The following is a 16188-nucleotide window of genomic DNA, read 5'->3' as shown; positions in this document are numbered from 1 at the left end:
TTTTTCTTAACTTTTTGAAACAATGGTTAAGATTGAAAGTCGTTTTTTGCAACTAGCATTCTCAACTATTCATAAGAATTGCATCGGGTGCAATACATGTGCAATACCCTAGGTATTGCACCTGATCTCAATCCAAACTTGAGACCTTCAAACTTATGGCATATTCCTTAGATCCATTGATAATTAAACCCACAAGTAAGTGTCCCCGAAGAAACTTATGTCATTTATTTTATTTTATTTGTTAAATATTACACTTCTTGATTAATTAATTTTTTAATAAACTTTTCCAAAGTTCGTTTTTTAAAAAAAAAAAAAATCAAAATCAAATAAAGGTTGAAATATATTCTTTATCCCTAAAATTTATCCTCGGTTTAATTTAATCGTGATGCTTTTAAAATTATCAATTTCATTTATTCTAAATTCATTATAAAGCTAGTAAATTTTTTAACATGACACAATTGAGACAACACAAAATTAAATTTTTTTTAATAAAAAAAGGATTAATATAAAATTTTAATTAGAAGTACAAAAATCAATTAAACCAAATATTAGGAGGAAAATTATAAAAGAAAAAAAATGTAATTTTTTTTATAAGGAAAAAGAAAGTATTTTGGTTTGTTGGGTTTTTTATTTATTTATTTTTATTTTATTTTAATTTTTTTAAACACAACGTAAACTTTCCTTTGTACCTATACGTTCCAATTTGACTAATTCCCCAAAATTTGAAATCCCTTTCCGCGCTAAACGCCACTCTATCCTCACCGTTCATCCCAAACCCCTCTCTCTCTCTCTCTCACAGTGAATCTCCATGGCCATTCTCTGAAGAACGAAGAACGAAGAAGAAGAAGAAGAAGAAGAATGTCGACGATAGAGAAGCTATTGGCCCAGATCTTCGATCGGAAACGGTCGATCATCGACCAAGCCAAGCACCAAACCCTTCTCTTCGACCAAAACCTCGCTTCCAAACTCCTTATTGACGGAATCGCCCCGCCTCCATGGCTGGTGCCCCCTCCGCCCCACGCTCACTCCTCCGATCCAAATCGTAATTTCGCACCTCTCTCTAATCGTAATTTGTTCTTTTAGGTTTTGTTTGGATACCGTTGCTTTCGAAGTGCCTAATTTGTAAATCGAATGGTGAATAAGCGCTTTTGATTTCGTTGTTTTGGAAAATTTTCGAGGTTTCTGGTTCGATTTCTTAGTGTGTATGTGTTTTAGGTTTTGGATTAGCGTTTTTGGAAGCAAAATTTGCCTTGACTTTTTGCTTCTAATACTAGCAAGCAAATCGAGAAATGAAATTGTGAAAAATCTGCTTCGATTTGTGTACTTTGTTTTGCTTTAGAATTCAGTAAGGAATTGTTTGGTCAGCCTTTCTTGAAGTACTTTTCTAACGCTTTGTGAGCAAAATTTATTGGAAGTTTCATATTTAAGAATTTTCTCATTAACCAAACAGAGTATAAAAAGCTATAGTGTGACTATTGAATAACACTAATTCTTGTACTTCACAATTCTTATAATTTGTGTTTACATAATAACTTCTTGTATAGTATAATAAACCTTTTGATTTAGGGCAACCAGTTATAAAATTTCACAATCTCTTCTAAATAATTAATTTATTTCATAGCTCAAACTGGATTTACATGAAATCATGTTTATATGGTAGCTTTTCGAGTATGATAAGAACTAATGTCCATGGCTTCATAATCATTGTTGTTGTCACTGCAGAGTTCAATAAAGAGGAGCTCATTTCAGGATTGTTGTTCCCACGCCCACAACCTGTTATCCCTTATTCTAGTAGCCGTTACTCTCAGTACAACAAGCCGGTTGTCGCAGGTGATAATTGTGTGTCACAAAATGGTTTGTTGAAAGAAGTGTGTGTTTTGGACAAAGGCCTTCATGCCGGAGATGGGCCATCATTTTTGCCAGAGTGTCATGCTGGATGTGCACCGAGTGCTGATTCTGAGCTGGGTCCGAGTGCTATATCTCCTCAAGATCCGAGAGAGAGGAGAATATCAGACACTTACCAAAATCCAGCTTTATCATTGGCGAGGGTTCAAAGGTCCAAGTCAAGACAAAGGGCTCTGGAGCTTCGCAGTAGTGCAAAAGCAGCCAAAAGCTGTTCAAGGGATGAGAATATTGTTGCTACTTTTGGTGGTGGGATTTCGGGGTCTGCAATTGCTTCCCTCCAGTCTGACCCTGTTGATGAGTTGGTGTTTGTCAATCCTGTAGAAACCAACAATGTTAGTTGTGTAGTGGAAGAAGTAAAAATAGGTGATTGTCGGAGCAAGGAAGATGGTAGCAATATTTGCTCTGGTAGAATGACAAGATCTAGAAGCTCTAGCCAGCAAGTCAGTTCTTTCAACAAGGGTAACTCTTCTTATATTGGTAGGGAAGATGCTAGTGTACTTGCAAGTTCTATTATCAAATCAAAAGAGAATGAACCATCAGGTTTAGCTGAACCATCTTGTATTACTGATGGAAATAGTAGGGGGAGGAAATCAAAAATAGGAGATAACTGGAGTGAGGACATTCGAAGCAATGTTTACCATGGAAGAATAACAAGATCTAGAGGTTCTAGTCAACAGCCCAACCGCATGAATAAATTGATGAAGCTGGATAGCTCTTATGACAAGGATAAGGTAGATGGTGTTGGACATTCCAACCATGTTGATCAGTCCAAGGAATTGGTCAAATTCTCTGTTATCACTGATGAGAGTTGTGGAGCGAAACAAGAAGTGGACTGTGATAGCAACGCTAATTTTGGTAGAATACTAAAATCTAGAAGTTCTTCCCAGCCATCCAACAATGTTAACCGTATCACACAGGCACAGTCCATTAGCAAATCCATAAAACCGCCTCAATCTCCACGTTGGGTTGGAGGAGATGCTGCTTTTCAAAGTGAAGAGGGCCCTCAGATGTATGATGGAAGGTCCTTGCCAAGTCAAAAGGATCAAGAGTTTCACAGAGCAGATGCAAGCGAACAATCAAGGAAGGGGAATTCTGAAGCCGAGTTTATTTCCAGGAAATCACTTGCTACTAATAACATCAAATTAAGTTCAAAGGCTGTGTGCTCCAATGTGTCTGATCAAAGAGTTACCTGTTCCAGATTTGCTGCTTCCAGTGAGTCTAATAAAGTTCAGGGTGCTCAAATTTCCAATGGAGGGTCATTGCCAATTCAAGACAAAGAGTCATGTAAAGTTAATGCAGCATATTATTCAGATGAGGAAAATATTGCTGATGGTAAAAATATAAGGGGAGAAACTACTACCATTGAGAAAATATCAAAACCTGTCAACTCCTCCCATGCTTTAGGTTGTAAAGTTACACGCTCCACATCTAATGCTTCTAGCAAGCCTCCACTTGCACAATCTCTAAACAGGTCCGAGAAAATTGACCTTAAGGAAGTGTCAGGCACTCAAATAGAAGTCCTGCCTTGCACTCGCACCAGTGATACTGTTGGCCCGGAGAGATGCGCTTCAACTGCTGCAGGATTTGAGATTGATCCTGATGAGCTTGTTGCTGCCTGTTCGGGTTTTCCTGGGGCTAACTTGGACGTTGCTAGCCTTCGGATTGGGGTGGAGGTTTTAGCCATGAGGCCACCCTCTGATTATAATGTGCTTATGAGGCCCAAGCAACTTAATTTTGATGATGTCGAAGAGTCCAGTTTGAATGTAGTTTCAAGTCCTGCATCCAAGACGGAAATACAGGGCAGGTCATCAGAAAGAAGTCCTCTTACCTTGCCTGATCCTGCAGATATAATGGACAAAGTGGCCTCTGTGAGTTACCAAGCAAATTGCAACTTATCTCAAGAGAAAACTTTGCTGGAGGAGCAGGAAGATCTTAGAAAAGAATTGGAACCGAGTTTTTCATCTGAAGTCCATGTGGAGAAGACAGATGAAGCCATCAGAAGCTCAGATGGAAATGCTGTGTCAGCAGTAAAAGAGACATATCAGGTTCCTAAGGATGCAACTACACACACTTTGCTAGAAAGTGACAAAATTATCAAAGAGGAGGAATCTTCTTTGATAGATCATTTATCTCTATTGCAATTTTCCTGTGAAGATTTGCTTGAACTTCCAAAACAAGTGGGGTATAACCTGTTGCATGATAGTGTTGATACAAGGATGGATGTTTCAGTTGAGAATGTTGTCATGGAGCGTGATGGTGGAGAATCTACCAAATTGGTGTTTGAAGACGGTAAACCTGATAGTGATCTCTGTGGTGATCTCAAGCAATTAACAGGTGCTAATTTTGGAATAGTTAGGGAATCTGGTCCTTTTAAAGATTCAGACGTAACTTTAAGAGATTCTACATTTGAGCTTCCTTGTGCTGTTTTGGTGGAAGAAACAGAAGGTACTTTGGTGGAGCAGACTACAAATTCAGGCATTTCACAGTGTCAAAATGAAGACTCCTTGGGGAGATGTATCAGTGAAGACAAACATGTTTATAGTTCAAAATCAACTGAAGAGCAAATTTTGAATAATGGCATGCCAAGTGTAAGTTTTAGCTTGGGCTTGCATGATTCGCAGCCTCAGCATAAGCGGAGAAAGATTGATTTTCAACTAACTGAAGTCCTTTCAGCTTCACCAAGCCTGAGGGAAGAGGGACTTAAATTGATTGACAGGGATTCTGTTAGTGAAAACCTGGATGGTGCAGAAGATATTCTGAAGGCTGTCTTTGAATCTCAACACTTGTCATTATCTTATGAGGAGGACGCTGCACAATCAGATGCCAGTAAGAGCCCAGTTGAAGAATTGCAACAAAATGGGGAAGGCCACATCATAGAAGGGTCTGAAGCTTCAACTAGGCTGCAAGTTGAAGAGGTACTTGTTTTTCTGTCATACATTCCAAAACTTTTTAGGTTGATTTATGTCACGTCAACAATCCCAGGAAAAGTATACTGGGTTAGGACATTCTTTGATTTGTTGTTTGATAGTCATTTCAATTTAAAAAATAATACTAGGTTAGGTTGGTCACTTACCATCCATCCCAAAAAACTTCAGGCAAAAGTGATTTAAGTAATGACAGTTGCCTTCGGTATTAGCAATCACTTCAATATCATAATCTTTAAGTTAGAACACTCATTACTTAAATTTTACAGTTGGTCCTTTTTCTTTTTCACTGACACTTTTTGTGATATTATGTTAGATATTTACATTCTCCCAGAACGATTTTTGACACTTTATATAATTATCACATCTGCAAATAAGCACACCAAGTTTACCCATAACCTTGACAAGGTTGGTCAATGATATCCAAGTTTGCCGTGGTGACCAAAAAGAGCATGTGTAGATAAAGTGAGGAAACACATGGCTTTAGCTGAATGGCTAAAAGGACTCACGTATCAGCCTCAAGTAGTTGGGATTTTGAAATATGTCTATCAGAAGAGATGGTTTGGCCTGGTAGACTTCATTTTAATCACCAATCCTTGTTCATTTCTAGTATGGTCCAATTATGCATGGATGGAGTTTGGGTATATGGCCTTATGCATGTGTAACTGAATACACTAACAAAGAATTGTTAAAATGTAATATAATCATGCAATCACTTATGATAACTTATACACTTGTCTGTTGTGTATTGCGCTCTTACCTCATATAACTTTGATTACCATTTTGTCATTTTATTGTAAGTTCTTGCAGGTTCAAAACATTTTCTTAACTCCACAGGTTGCATTTTTTGCTTTTCTTAAGGCTTTTCTGATATCTGATCTTTCGAAATATTGTCTGACAGGTTGAACATAGCTTGGAGGGTGGGGATGGAAACACGCCTTTCACTTTTATGGATGATGGGTTACGAGTTTCCTATATCTCAAGTTTGATTAACCAGGTTGCTGGTGATTCTCAAAGTTGTTTAGCAGAGGAAGCAGGAGTGGCTGATCCAAATAGCGAACTCTTGGATGAAAGAATGCAATGCTTTGTAGAAGAGAACCCAGTTCCTTTGCATCTTGAAGATAAATTACAGCTGGGAATTACAGAGTATTTTACTAACAGTGAAAGAACCATGCAGGAAAAGAGAAATAATTTGGAAGGGATTGAAAATTTTTCATATTGCTCGGTTAATTCTCCACATAGCCAGTCCTTGGATTTGACTGGGGCTGATGAGATTATGCCTGATTTTGAGAGTTTCATTATGCAAACAGATGACAAACAGCCATGCATTGCTGAGGAGGGAATTAACTTTGACCTTCCAAATACTGCAATAGAACGTGCTAGTGTTTTGGAGCAGCTATGCAGATCTGCTAGCATGAATACCCCATTATCCTGTTCTTCAACTTCACATCAATTGCACAGAATACCGAGTCTTTACCAGTCTGTTCCTAATGGGCTTCTAGAGGGCATTAACATGAAAAGCACCCTCTCTATGAATAGTACTGGCAAGCAGCTCCATAATGGTTGCTTGAGTGAAGAAGTTGGGTTTGCTTTTCATGGAAGGTCCTATTCTGATTGCCTACCAACTTCTAGTGGTCAATCCACTTGGAATATAAGAAATCCCTATTCATCTCCAGTTGGGAAATTCTGGGATAGAATCACATCAAACACTGGCAGTTCAGAGAAGCAAGTGAGCTCAAATCCGGAGCTTCCCTGCATTGATGAAGAAAATGAGAATGCAGATGAGGTAGCCGAGACATTACCGGAAGGCATTTTTTCAGAAGTGACTACTAGCTCAGTCAAAAGAGTACCACTTGCTGACATTACAGAAAATCCTAATCCTCCTGCATCAGTTTCTGAAGTGGAGATACATGCTGATAGATACAGTCTAGATTCTGTAAACACGGAATTCAGCTTCACTGGGACTCATACTGGGGTCAAACAGAAGCATGGAAACCAAAACAGCTCTAGGAGAAGATATGACAGGAAGGTGAAAGAGAAACAGAGTGTGTCAATTGGAGCAAATGGTGTTAAGAGGGCCAAGGAATCATTCCATAGTAGGTTCAGTAAGACAAAATTATCTGGAAAAACCAGTATGAGAAATGGGGCCCCTAGTGGGAGGGAGGCAAAGACTAACAATATAATCTCCAATATCACTTCCTTTATTCCACTTGTTCAACAAAAGCAAGCAGCTGCAGTTGTCACAGGTAATTTTTTCTCTTCCTTTTTTTGTTGTTGTTGAAGAATCACCGTTTTTCTTTGACATGTGGTTACTGAAAAAAGTTAAGATCTCCCCATTTTGGTATCTGGCTTCGCATGTATACAGATGCTTCAAGATAATGTATACAAGATCCCAACTTGATTTTTCATGGATCATTTGCTGTTCCATTGACCATGCAACTTGGCATTGCAACCTTAACCATGACCATAAGAAAGTCTCAGTTTTCTTGTCAAAGTGCTTTGTTGAACTAAATTTTGTGGTCAATTTGTTAGCTTGTTCCTTTTTTAAAAAAATTTTTAAATTAGTCTATGCCATTTAAGTCAGATATTTTGGTATCCAGCTCTTGATCCTCTGGAACTGAAATGCTGTTGCTACGCTTGCTTCTCATTCTCTCAGCTTATGTCCTATAATGTTTCATAAAAGTCTGAAATCAGACTATAAAGAGTTCTTTGCCAACAAGCTGTAGGATCAGTAGTGCCATATGCCTTAAAGTTTCCAAGTAAATTATGTACCCTCAAGATAAATTGTAATAGAGAAGTGGATTCTGGTATGAATAGTTGGAAAAGTGAATAGGGTTTATGTTAGAAATCATCTCTGAAATCGAGGAGTAATTTGCAATAGATACAATGAGCCATGGATGAAATGTTTTGCACATGTTTTGAAAATGCCTGACATATACGCTAAGTTTTACTTGAAGAAATGGAATCTGTGTTTTATATAATTATTAAAAAAAAAAAAAAAGAATTACAAGCTCAAGTTGATTGTGCCATAACCTGATGTGATTACCTAAATAGACATGATTATAGTAATAAAAATGGAATGCTAGAAAGATTTATGTTGTTGACCCCAAGGAGTTCAATAAGGACTTGGGGATAATAGGAAAGTATGATGTAGCTACAATTAACCTTTGTTATATCTCATATGCTTAGTAATGGTTTCCTCTAAAAGTGAAGCTACTTGTTAATCATGTCTGTAATTCTGTGGTATTTAAGAATCTGGTTGGAATAAGCTTCTTTTAGTTGTTGAATTGGATGCCAGTGTATGTTTTCTGAAAGTTCCTTATTTTATTTTAAATGATTATATAGTATTTTTGAAAGTTCTTGTGCTTCCTCATAGGGAAGAGAGACATCAAAGTGAAGGCCCTGGGGGCTGCTGAGGCTGCAAAACGTCTTGCAGAGAAGAAGGATAATGAACGAAAAATGAAGAAGGAAGCTTTGAAACTTGAGCGAGCTAGACTCGAGCAGGAAAATTTGAGGCAGTTGGAGTTGCAGAAGAGAAAGAAAGAAGAGGAAAAGAAGAAAAAAGAGGCTGATATGGCAGCAAGGAAAAGGCAGAGGGAAGAAGATGAAAGGAAAGAGAAGGAGAGAAAGAGAAAACGTGTTGAGGAATCACGTAGGCAGCAGCGCGAACATGAGGAGAAGTTACATGGCGAGAAAGATGAGAGAGAATTGAAATCCCAAGCCACAGTAAGATGCCTTTTGCTCTATATATTTTAGGATTGCTTTGTGCTTGCTGTTTTAGGAATTAACATATTTTATTTGTCTGTCTGCTATAGGATACAAGAACAAATGAGAGGAAGGAATCTAACGATGAAGCAGATAAGCATAGAAACATTGAAAAAGTTAGGGAGGACAACATCAGGAAGGTGTCAGAAACTGAACTTAGGACAACCAGCATTCCAACAAGTGACATCATTAAAGCAAGCATTCTACATGAAGATTCTAAGGCATTGAGTGGTTCTGGTAACAATGTAAAGGTAAAGTTCATTTTTGTCATGATTTTTCACTAAAGAGTTCTCCTTCATGGTTTCACCTTTATGTATTATAGAGTTTAATGATAGAGAACTTAAAATCTGAGGTTCATCACAGACAGCAAGCAAACCTGTTCCCCCTTCCCCCACCAAAGAAAAAAAAAGGCTAGAGTTTCTCTTAATGGTGAGTGGTTTTGCACTCATACTCCATGCTGTGCATCTTTCTTGGATTCATCTTCAGAAGTCATGTGATATCTCAAATTAAGTTCTAGGTGGTATGACAACCTGGACTGTAGTTGTGCTAGGATGTAGCAGATTGATCAGATGAAAGGTTGGCTTGAACACAATTCCTTTGTTGTTATTGTTTGCATGGACCTTTTAATACCGGTCAAGGCCTTAATGTTTCCATTCTACTCTTCCTATTGCAAGGATTTATTTTTGTTAAATTTATAATAGCTTAATATAATTCTTAATCTGAAATTGTAGAAAGTTATATTACTTGAACAATTATAAAATATTCTGTATATATTTGATTTGCATATACTGCCTCATGCTGAGACATCCTATATTGTTTAAGGTAACAAGCAATTTAGACAAAGCAATAGAAAAAGACAACTCGTTTGCCAACACAAATCAAGAACAATACGATATATCTCCATACAAAGTTTCAGATGATGAAGAAGATGACGATGATGATGATGATGTACCAAACAGCAAAATTATTCCTTCATGGGCCAGGTTTGTCACTCAGTTTTATCCTCATAAATGAAAAATAGCTGTCAAAAGTCAAAACACATGAATAACTTCACACGCATACATAGCTAAGCAACCATGTAATGACTTATTTCATAGCCATTTCTTCTTTTAGAATAAGTGCGCCTGATGATATGATTGTAACCATTTCTTTGTTGATTTGTATCCTGGTGAAAAGACATAGAATCCTGTCTCTGCTTGGACTATGAATGCTCACAAGTCTCTGTTTTGTTTCTGCAGTAGACATTGTGTGGCTAAAGTTGTTTTTTCCCAGCAAAGAATAGATCCTGAATCCATTTTTCCCCTAGAAAGCTTTTGCAATATAGATGAAGGTAAAATATTGTTATTATTATTTTTTAAAAGCTATAAATGAAAATGGACTAAAAAAATAAATTATGCTTTTGCAGTTCTTTTAGCTCGGAAGCCTCAGAAAAAGTAGCACGCTGGAGAATGAAAATGCACTGTATAAATTTGCACTTCTTCAGTCATCTAGTATCAGAGATTCTGTTTAGGTATGTTTCCTTTAGAATGTGAGGAGCATCATGTCTTCCTTTTTACTTTTTTAGCTTGCTTTGTGTGTTATTGTGCCCATTCACATTAAACAAAAGACTCAAAATTAAAGAACAAGATTTTTACCTCCCTCATTGGTTTTCAAAATTTGGAACCAGGAAGTCATTGTTTGTGTTTTATATGGCAGGCTTCCAAGGAACATAACTGTGAAAAGTTTAGGATTTGGTGATTCCTTTCCAACATGATTGTACCCGAAGATTGCAGAATTTATGATGTATATACTTCTTTTGTGTCATATTGGATATTTCACAATATGACCTTAATTTCTAAGTTCCATTTTCAATGGGAAGGGCTATTGCGAAGCTGTTGGTCAGCTTATTGGTTTATCAAGCCAAACTTTCCATGGTTGTCATAGAAGATAAACCAATTCTGACACGAATCCTCCTACTTCCCCCCATCTCCTTGCTCGTTGCTAATTCCTAGTTCTAATTTTAAAGCCCCCAAGCGTTCAATGAATTCCAGTAAAAACAAGTTTCTGACCTCTAGATGTACTGTCTGTTGCTTCCACAGTGGCTCATTACCAAAGCAGGAAGACAGTAGTCCAGATAAAATTGTAAGAGTTTCTGTGTATCTTTTTGTAGTCTTATTTAATGGAAATAAATTGTTTTTACGCTTTAGCAGAAATTCAAGGAGCCTCAAGTTGTTTCAATACATATCTAAACTGAGGATTTGACGTGCAGGAGTTCTAGAAAGATGAGATTGTAAATTGATTGTTTAAAAAGTTGCACATCTGTCCAATCTGTTTCCTTTTGAAAACTAGTCAAATAAAATAAGTTGATTTCTAGGAAACACTTTTGAGGTTTGAAAGGAAAATTTTGATATAGGCCTTGAATAATTGAAGCAAAATTTCCTTGGATTATGTATAGGTATACTGTAAGAAACATCAATGGCTTTGGACCATCTACCAACTGTTATTAAAGACGTTAAAGAGGCCAATTTCTTATTCCTCTCATCACACCACACCAGTCCACTACAAAAATCCATAATTGTAACGGCTATATGACGTGCGATTCTATTATTTTTCACCTTTTGAAATAATGGATTTAGATTTGGGACCCATAATCACATGGCCTCCCATTGTCATTATTGAATTCTACAAACTAGCAGTGACCCAATTTCCGAAGCTCAATGCCAGATAGAGAATCTTTTTATGTTGCCGTTTAAATTCCAAATTCATTAAGAATCATTTTAGGGACTGAATTCACCGACAATAATAGTGAAAGAATTTTTGTGAAAAGCTTTTAAAAATTGTGAAATTCAGTGCCATTAAAGTCCCCCACTCTTCAAAGGAACAGTGCTGACTAAAATAATTTAGCGTATATGCTATTTCTATTACCATTGGCAGCCTCATCAATTTAGTAGTGGGCTAATCAGAACGTGGATTAGCAACATGCTTATCATGAAAAAAAAAAACTAAATTAATACACTTTTTTTTTTTGATAGAGATAAAATACTAAATTAATACACACATCTGAAAGAGAACGGTTAGTTTATAGTACTACCTCACTAAGTCTCTTTTACTCATTATATGAGCCACACCTTATCCTATATAATTCAATGTGCCCCAATTTTTGACCGAGTCCAACTAGCCCACAATGTACCCACCCTGAAACTGTGTCGTTTCCTTTATATTCCATACCCACTACTACCCTATAGTTTTTAATGACCGTTACAAACCCTATATTCTTTTTCCCTTTCAAACCGACCAACGCGCCTATTTCCCCCACCGTTTAAACCCCATTTTCGCACCCACCTCATCTCTCTCTCTCTCTCTCTCTCTCTCTCTCACACACACACACACACACACACAAAATCTAACCTTTTTGCTCTCTCTCTCTCTCTCTCTCTCTCTCTCTCTCTTGCCAAGTCGTAAACATTTCTCTCTCTCTTTTGGAAAGTCAATCTTTTTGGCTCACACATGGACACTCACTCTCACAGTTTTGCAAAGTCATAACCTTCTTGCCTCTCTCTCTCTACAAGAACCTCCCAAGTTCTTGAAATCTCATATCCTTTTACATTCAATTTTGTTGAATGTTGTGATGCTATTCAACAATTCCACACCCATGTCTCCAAGAAGGCTTCTTGTTTTCTTGGCATCACTATTCCTCACTCTCACCACCTTTGCCTCAGCCAACAACGTGAATCTTGAATTCCCCACCTTCACACTCCGAAACCTCACTCTCCTGGCGACTCCTACCTCCGAGGAGACGGCGTAGTTGGCCTCACCCGGCAGCTTGGCGTCCCGTCTTCGAGCTCCGGCACTGCAATCTACAACAAACCCGTCACTTTCTTCGACCCCGAATCAAATACCACCGCTTCTTTCTCCACAAGATTCTCCTTCTCCATCACCAATGTCAATCCGAGCTCATTTGGAGATGGATTAGCATCTTTCTCTCGCCGGATAACGAGACTCTCGGCAGCCCTGGAGGATATTTGGGTCTTGTAAATAGATCCCAATTCACCAAAAACAAGTTCGTGGCCATCGAATTTGACACACGCCTCGACTCGCTCTTTGGTGACCCGAACGATAACCATGTCGGCTTGGATATCGAAAGCCTTAAATCCATTGACACTGCCGATCCAATCTTGCAAGACATTGATCTCAAGAGTGGGATTTCAATAACAGCTTGGATTGATTACAAGAATGATAAGCAAGAGCTCAATGTTTCTTTGAGTTATTCGAAAACTAAGCCCGAAAACCCAATCTTGAGTGTCAATTTCGACCTCTCTGATCATCTAAAAGAGGTTATGTATCTGGGTTTTTCAGCTTCAACCGAGGGCAGCACTGAGCTCCATTTGATAGAAAATTGGAGCTTTTCGACTTTCGGGTTTGTTCCGGCAAGGCCAAGATCAAGGCCTCACAATGTGTCTGAAAACACGGTGACAGTGATGCCGGAAATTCCCGTATCGAATTCTAGCAATAAGCATCACAATAAGATTGGTTTCGGCCTTGGGATTGCTGGTCCGGCCTTTTTCTGCGTGGTTCTTGCAGTTTTTGGGTACGTTACTGTTAGAAAATGGAGAGGCATTAGGACGCAGATGAGCTTCAAAGCAGAGTTGCTTGCAGGGCCAAGAGAATTTAATTACAAGGAGTTAAACTCAGCAACAAAAGGGTTTCATTCGAGCCGGATTCTCGGCCATGGGGCGTTTGGGACAGTTTATAAGGCCCTTTTCACGTCATCAGCCACGGGGGAACAGTTGCAGCAGTAAAAAGATCGAAGCATTCCCATGAAGGTAAGACTGAATTCTTAGCCGAATTGTCTATTATAGCTGGTTTAAGACACAAGAATTTGGTTCAGCTCCAAGGTTGGTGTGTTGCCAAGGGTGAGTTACTACTTGTTTATGACTTTATGCCTAATGGGAGTCTCGATAAGGTGTTGTATCAAGAATCTGGGCAGGGTACATCGTTACATTGGCCTCATAGGCTTAACATTGCTGTTGGGTTAGCTTCAGTTTTGACATATTTGCATCAAGAATGTGAACAACAAGTCATTCATAGGGACATAAAGACTGGTAATGTATTGCTGGATGGGGGGTTTAATGCAAGGCTTGGTGATTTTGGGTTGGCAAAACTTATGGATCATGATAAGAGCCCTGTGTCAACACTTACGCTGGAACAATGGGATATCTTGCACCTGAGTATCTTCAGTATGGGAAAGCAACTGAGAAGACTGATGTTTTCAGCTATGGTGTGGTTATACTTGAAGTGGCTTGTGGGAGAAGGCCAATTGAGAGAGAACCAGATAGTATGAAGATGGTGAATTTGGTTGATTGGGTTTGGGGATTGCATTCTCGAGGAAAGGTCATTGAAGCAGCTGATGCAAGGTTGAATGGGGAGTTTAAGGAGGAAGAGATGAGGAAGCTGTTACTGGTAGGATTAAGCTGTGCAAACCCGATAGCGCAGCTAGGCCAACCATGAGGAGAGTGCTCCAAATCCTTAATAACGAGGCAGAGCCACTCTTTGTGCCAAAGATTAAGCCTACTTTCAGTTTCTCTTATGGTTTGCCTTTGAGTCTAGAAGACATCGTTTCAGATGGTGAAGAGTGTGAGAGCCCCGACTCAATGCGTGAGATTATAATTGACTGAAGAAAGAATTCATATTTTTTCTTATACAAAGCTTATTGATAGTTTGAATTCTTTTATTCTTTTAGCTATATTCTTGTGTAGTTATTTTGTAGTTTGGTAAATAGAGGCTGTAGTCTGTAGGAGTTAACTGGCCTGAGTTCAAAATACTTCTGTTGAACTATGTGGTCTCTGTTGTATCTGGGACAAAAGAAACTGCCTTAGTTGTTTCAATTGTGAACTTATTCTGCCCTAACTCATCTTTTTGGCTATTGAAATGAAGCTTTTCTTTAAAGTTGAATCTGATATTGTTTTCTTTTTTCTCTTGCAGTAAGCAACGAGTAATATTTGACATGTTCTGTAAAATTTGTATTAATATAAGCAAATGAATCTCAGAACAAATTTTGTGATTTTATAATGCGTCTGCAGGCAGATTGATCTTTGAATGCTGAACTGCCTTGCGATGGGGGAGTCTCTCTATTGAGCTTCATTCTAGAGCCTTAACTTTGTGTGTGTAGCTTTAGTGAAGTTCTTAGTATAATGATTAGAAGTAAATTAAGATGTATAATAAAAGTCAAGTTTTTCTTTTGCTCTTAAGTTTCAAGTTCCTTGCTTTATAGTGTGTATTAAGTGTACAAAAGTTTTATGCTTCAGAAAACTCTGGGCTTGAGATTGGCTTTAACAATGGAATAAGGATCTTCTGGATTTAATATTTCCCTTTGGCAAACCATTCCTTGTTTGGGGGTTTGAGTCCAAGATTGCAAGGGTAATAAGAAACTTATGAGTGTTCGAGTCACTGTTACAATATGTAATTGAATACAAAATGTGACCTTAATTTTGGAAATAGATGAAAGTTTTTTTTATGTCATTTTGTTAATGTTAAAAGTGGTTGATTGGATGGTATATTAAGCAAACCACTAAACTCATATTTGAACTCAAATTGCTGATATATCTTATTTTGCACCAGTACAGTAAAGAATGAAATATCGATACATAATACTAAACAAAGAGTTCTTATCCAATAACTCAATAACTCCAAATCAATCTTCTTCTCCAAGAGATTACAAAGTATTATTCTCATTTCCGTTTTGGAAGAAATCCCTTAGAAGACAAGGCAAAGCCACGGAAAGATCTGCAATCAGGTCTCCCAGCATTTGGGCTTAGTTTGTTAAAATTAAGTTGATGTACCTCCTGCTTGACTTGGGCCACTGTATGTGCCTTGGGCTGAAAAGCTTGGTCATGATACGTGTGATGCCTCTCTTGTCAACTGTGAACCTTCTCATCCAGCATTTATACACCGGGTTCCATTTCTTCTTGTTTGTACTCGGCTTGTACAGCAACCTGAGATTTTTGTTCACTAGCCCACTTGTGTGATATTAATGCAAAATGCAAAGAATGCTCTTTTTATGGTTGGAATAGTGCAACTGATCTTACTGCTTTATACAGTGCATTAATTTACCTGTACATCTCATTGTATGATCAAAAAATTTGGAACTCAAAGAATCAAAATCCCTCAAGAGGATGATACGTACCACAAACATATAAGAAGGCTCTTGTCAGTTGTCACATGATATAAGGAAAAATGATTTCTCTCCAAACTGACCATTATGTTTGCAATTACAAAAGAAGTCACAGTTCGGCCTTTCAACATTGGATTCAATGCTATTAAAGATTCAAAACCAATTATATTGAAAGAGCTAGTAGGCCTAAAGCATCATGAACAAATATTTGGAAGCATGTAAAGTCAGTTTGGAATAAATAAGTAAAATCTTTATGTAATGAAGCATGCACAAAAAGCACATAATAAATAACATAGAGGATGATGTGTACTAAAAACATATAAGATGGCTTTTGTCGCGTGATATAATGAAAAATGATTTCTCTCCAAATTGACCATTATGGTTGCAATTACAAAGACGTCGCAGTTCAGCCTTTCAACATTGGATTCAATGCTATTGAAGATT

At 37.8% G+C, this 16188-nt stretch overlaps 2 protein-coding genes across 2 annotated transcripts; both read left to right on the top strand.

Annotated features, from left to right (window-relative positions):
• The first annotated feature begins 713 nt into the window (after positions 1–713).
• On the top strand, positions 714–10841 carry LOC112038496 (uncharacterized). The gene is made up of 9 exons (XM_024071308.2): positions 714–1042; positions 1723–4820; positions 5731–7075; positions 8206–8555; positions 8645–8845; positions 9417–9577; positions 9833–9924; positions 10000–10104; positions 10290–10841. Exons 1-8 carry the CDS (start codon positions 859–861, stop codon positions 10029–10031), a joined length of 5463 nt encoding a protein of 1820 aa, XP_023927076.2. The 5' UTR covers positions 714–858; the 3' UTR covers positions 10032–10104; positions 10290–10841.
• Positions 10842–11684: 843 nt separating this feature from the next.
• On the top strand, positions 11685–14525 carry LOC136070421 (probable L-type lectin-domain containing receptor kinase S.7). The gene is given in 6 exon segments (XM_065780354.1): positions 11685–12343; positions 12346–12546; positions 12549–13351; positions 13354–13771; positions 13774–14049; positions 14052–14525. Coding segments are annotated over 6 exon segments (2037 nt in total). The 5' UTR covers positions 11685–12201; the 3' UTR covers positions 14249–14525.
• Positions 14526–16188: the final 1663 nt, after the last annotated feature.

This window comes from Quercus suber, unplaced genomic scaffold (assembly GCF_002906115.3).
Source record: "Quercus suber isolate HL8 unplaced genomic scaffold, Cork oak 2.0 scaffold_233, whole genome shotgun sequence".
Taxonomy (NCBI): Eukaryota; Viridiplantae; Streptophyta; class Magnoliopsida; order Fagales; family Fagaceae; genus Quercus; species Quercus suber.
Note: the sequence above shows the minus strand (reverse complement) of the source record. Positions and strands in the feature narration are given on the sequence as shown.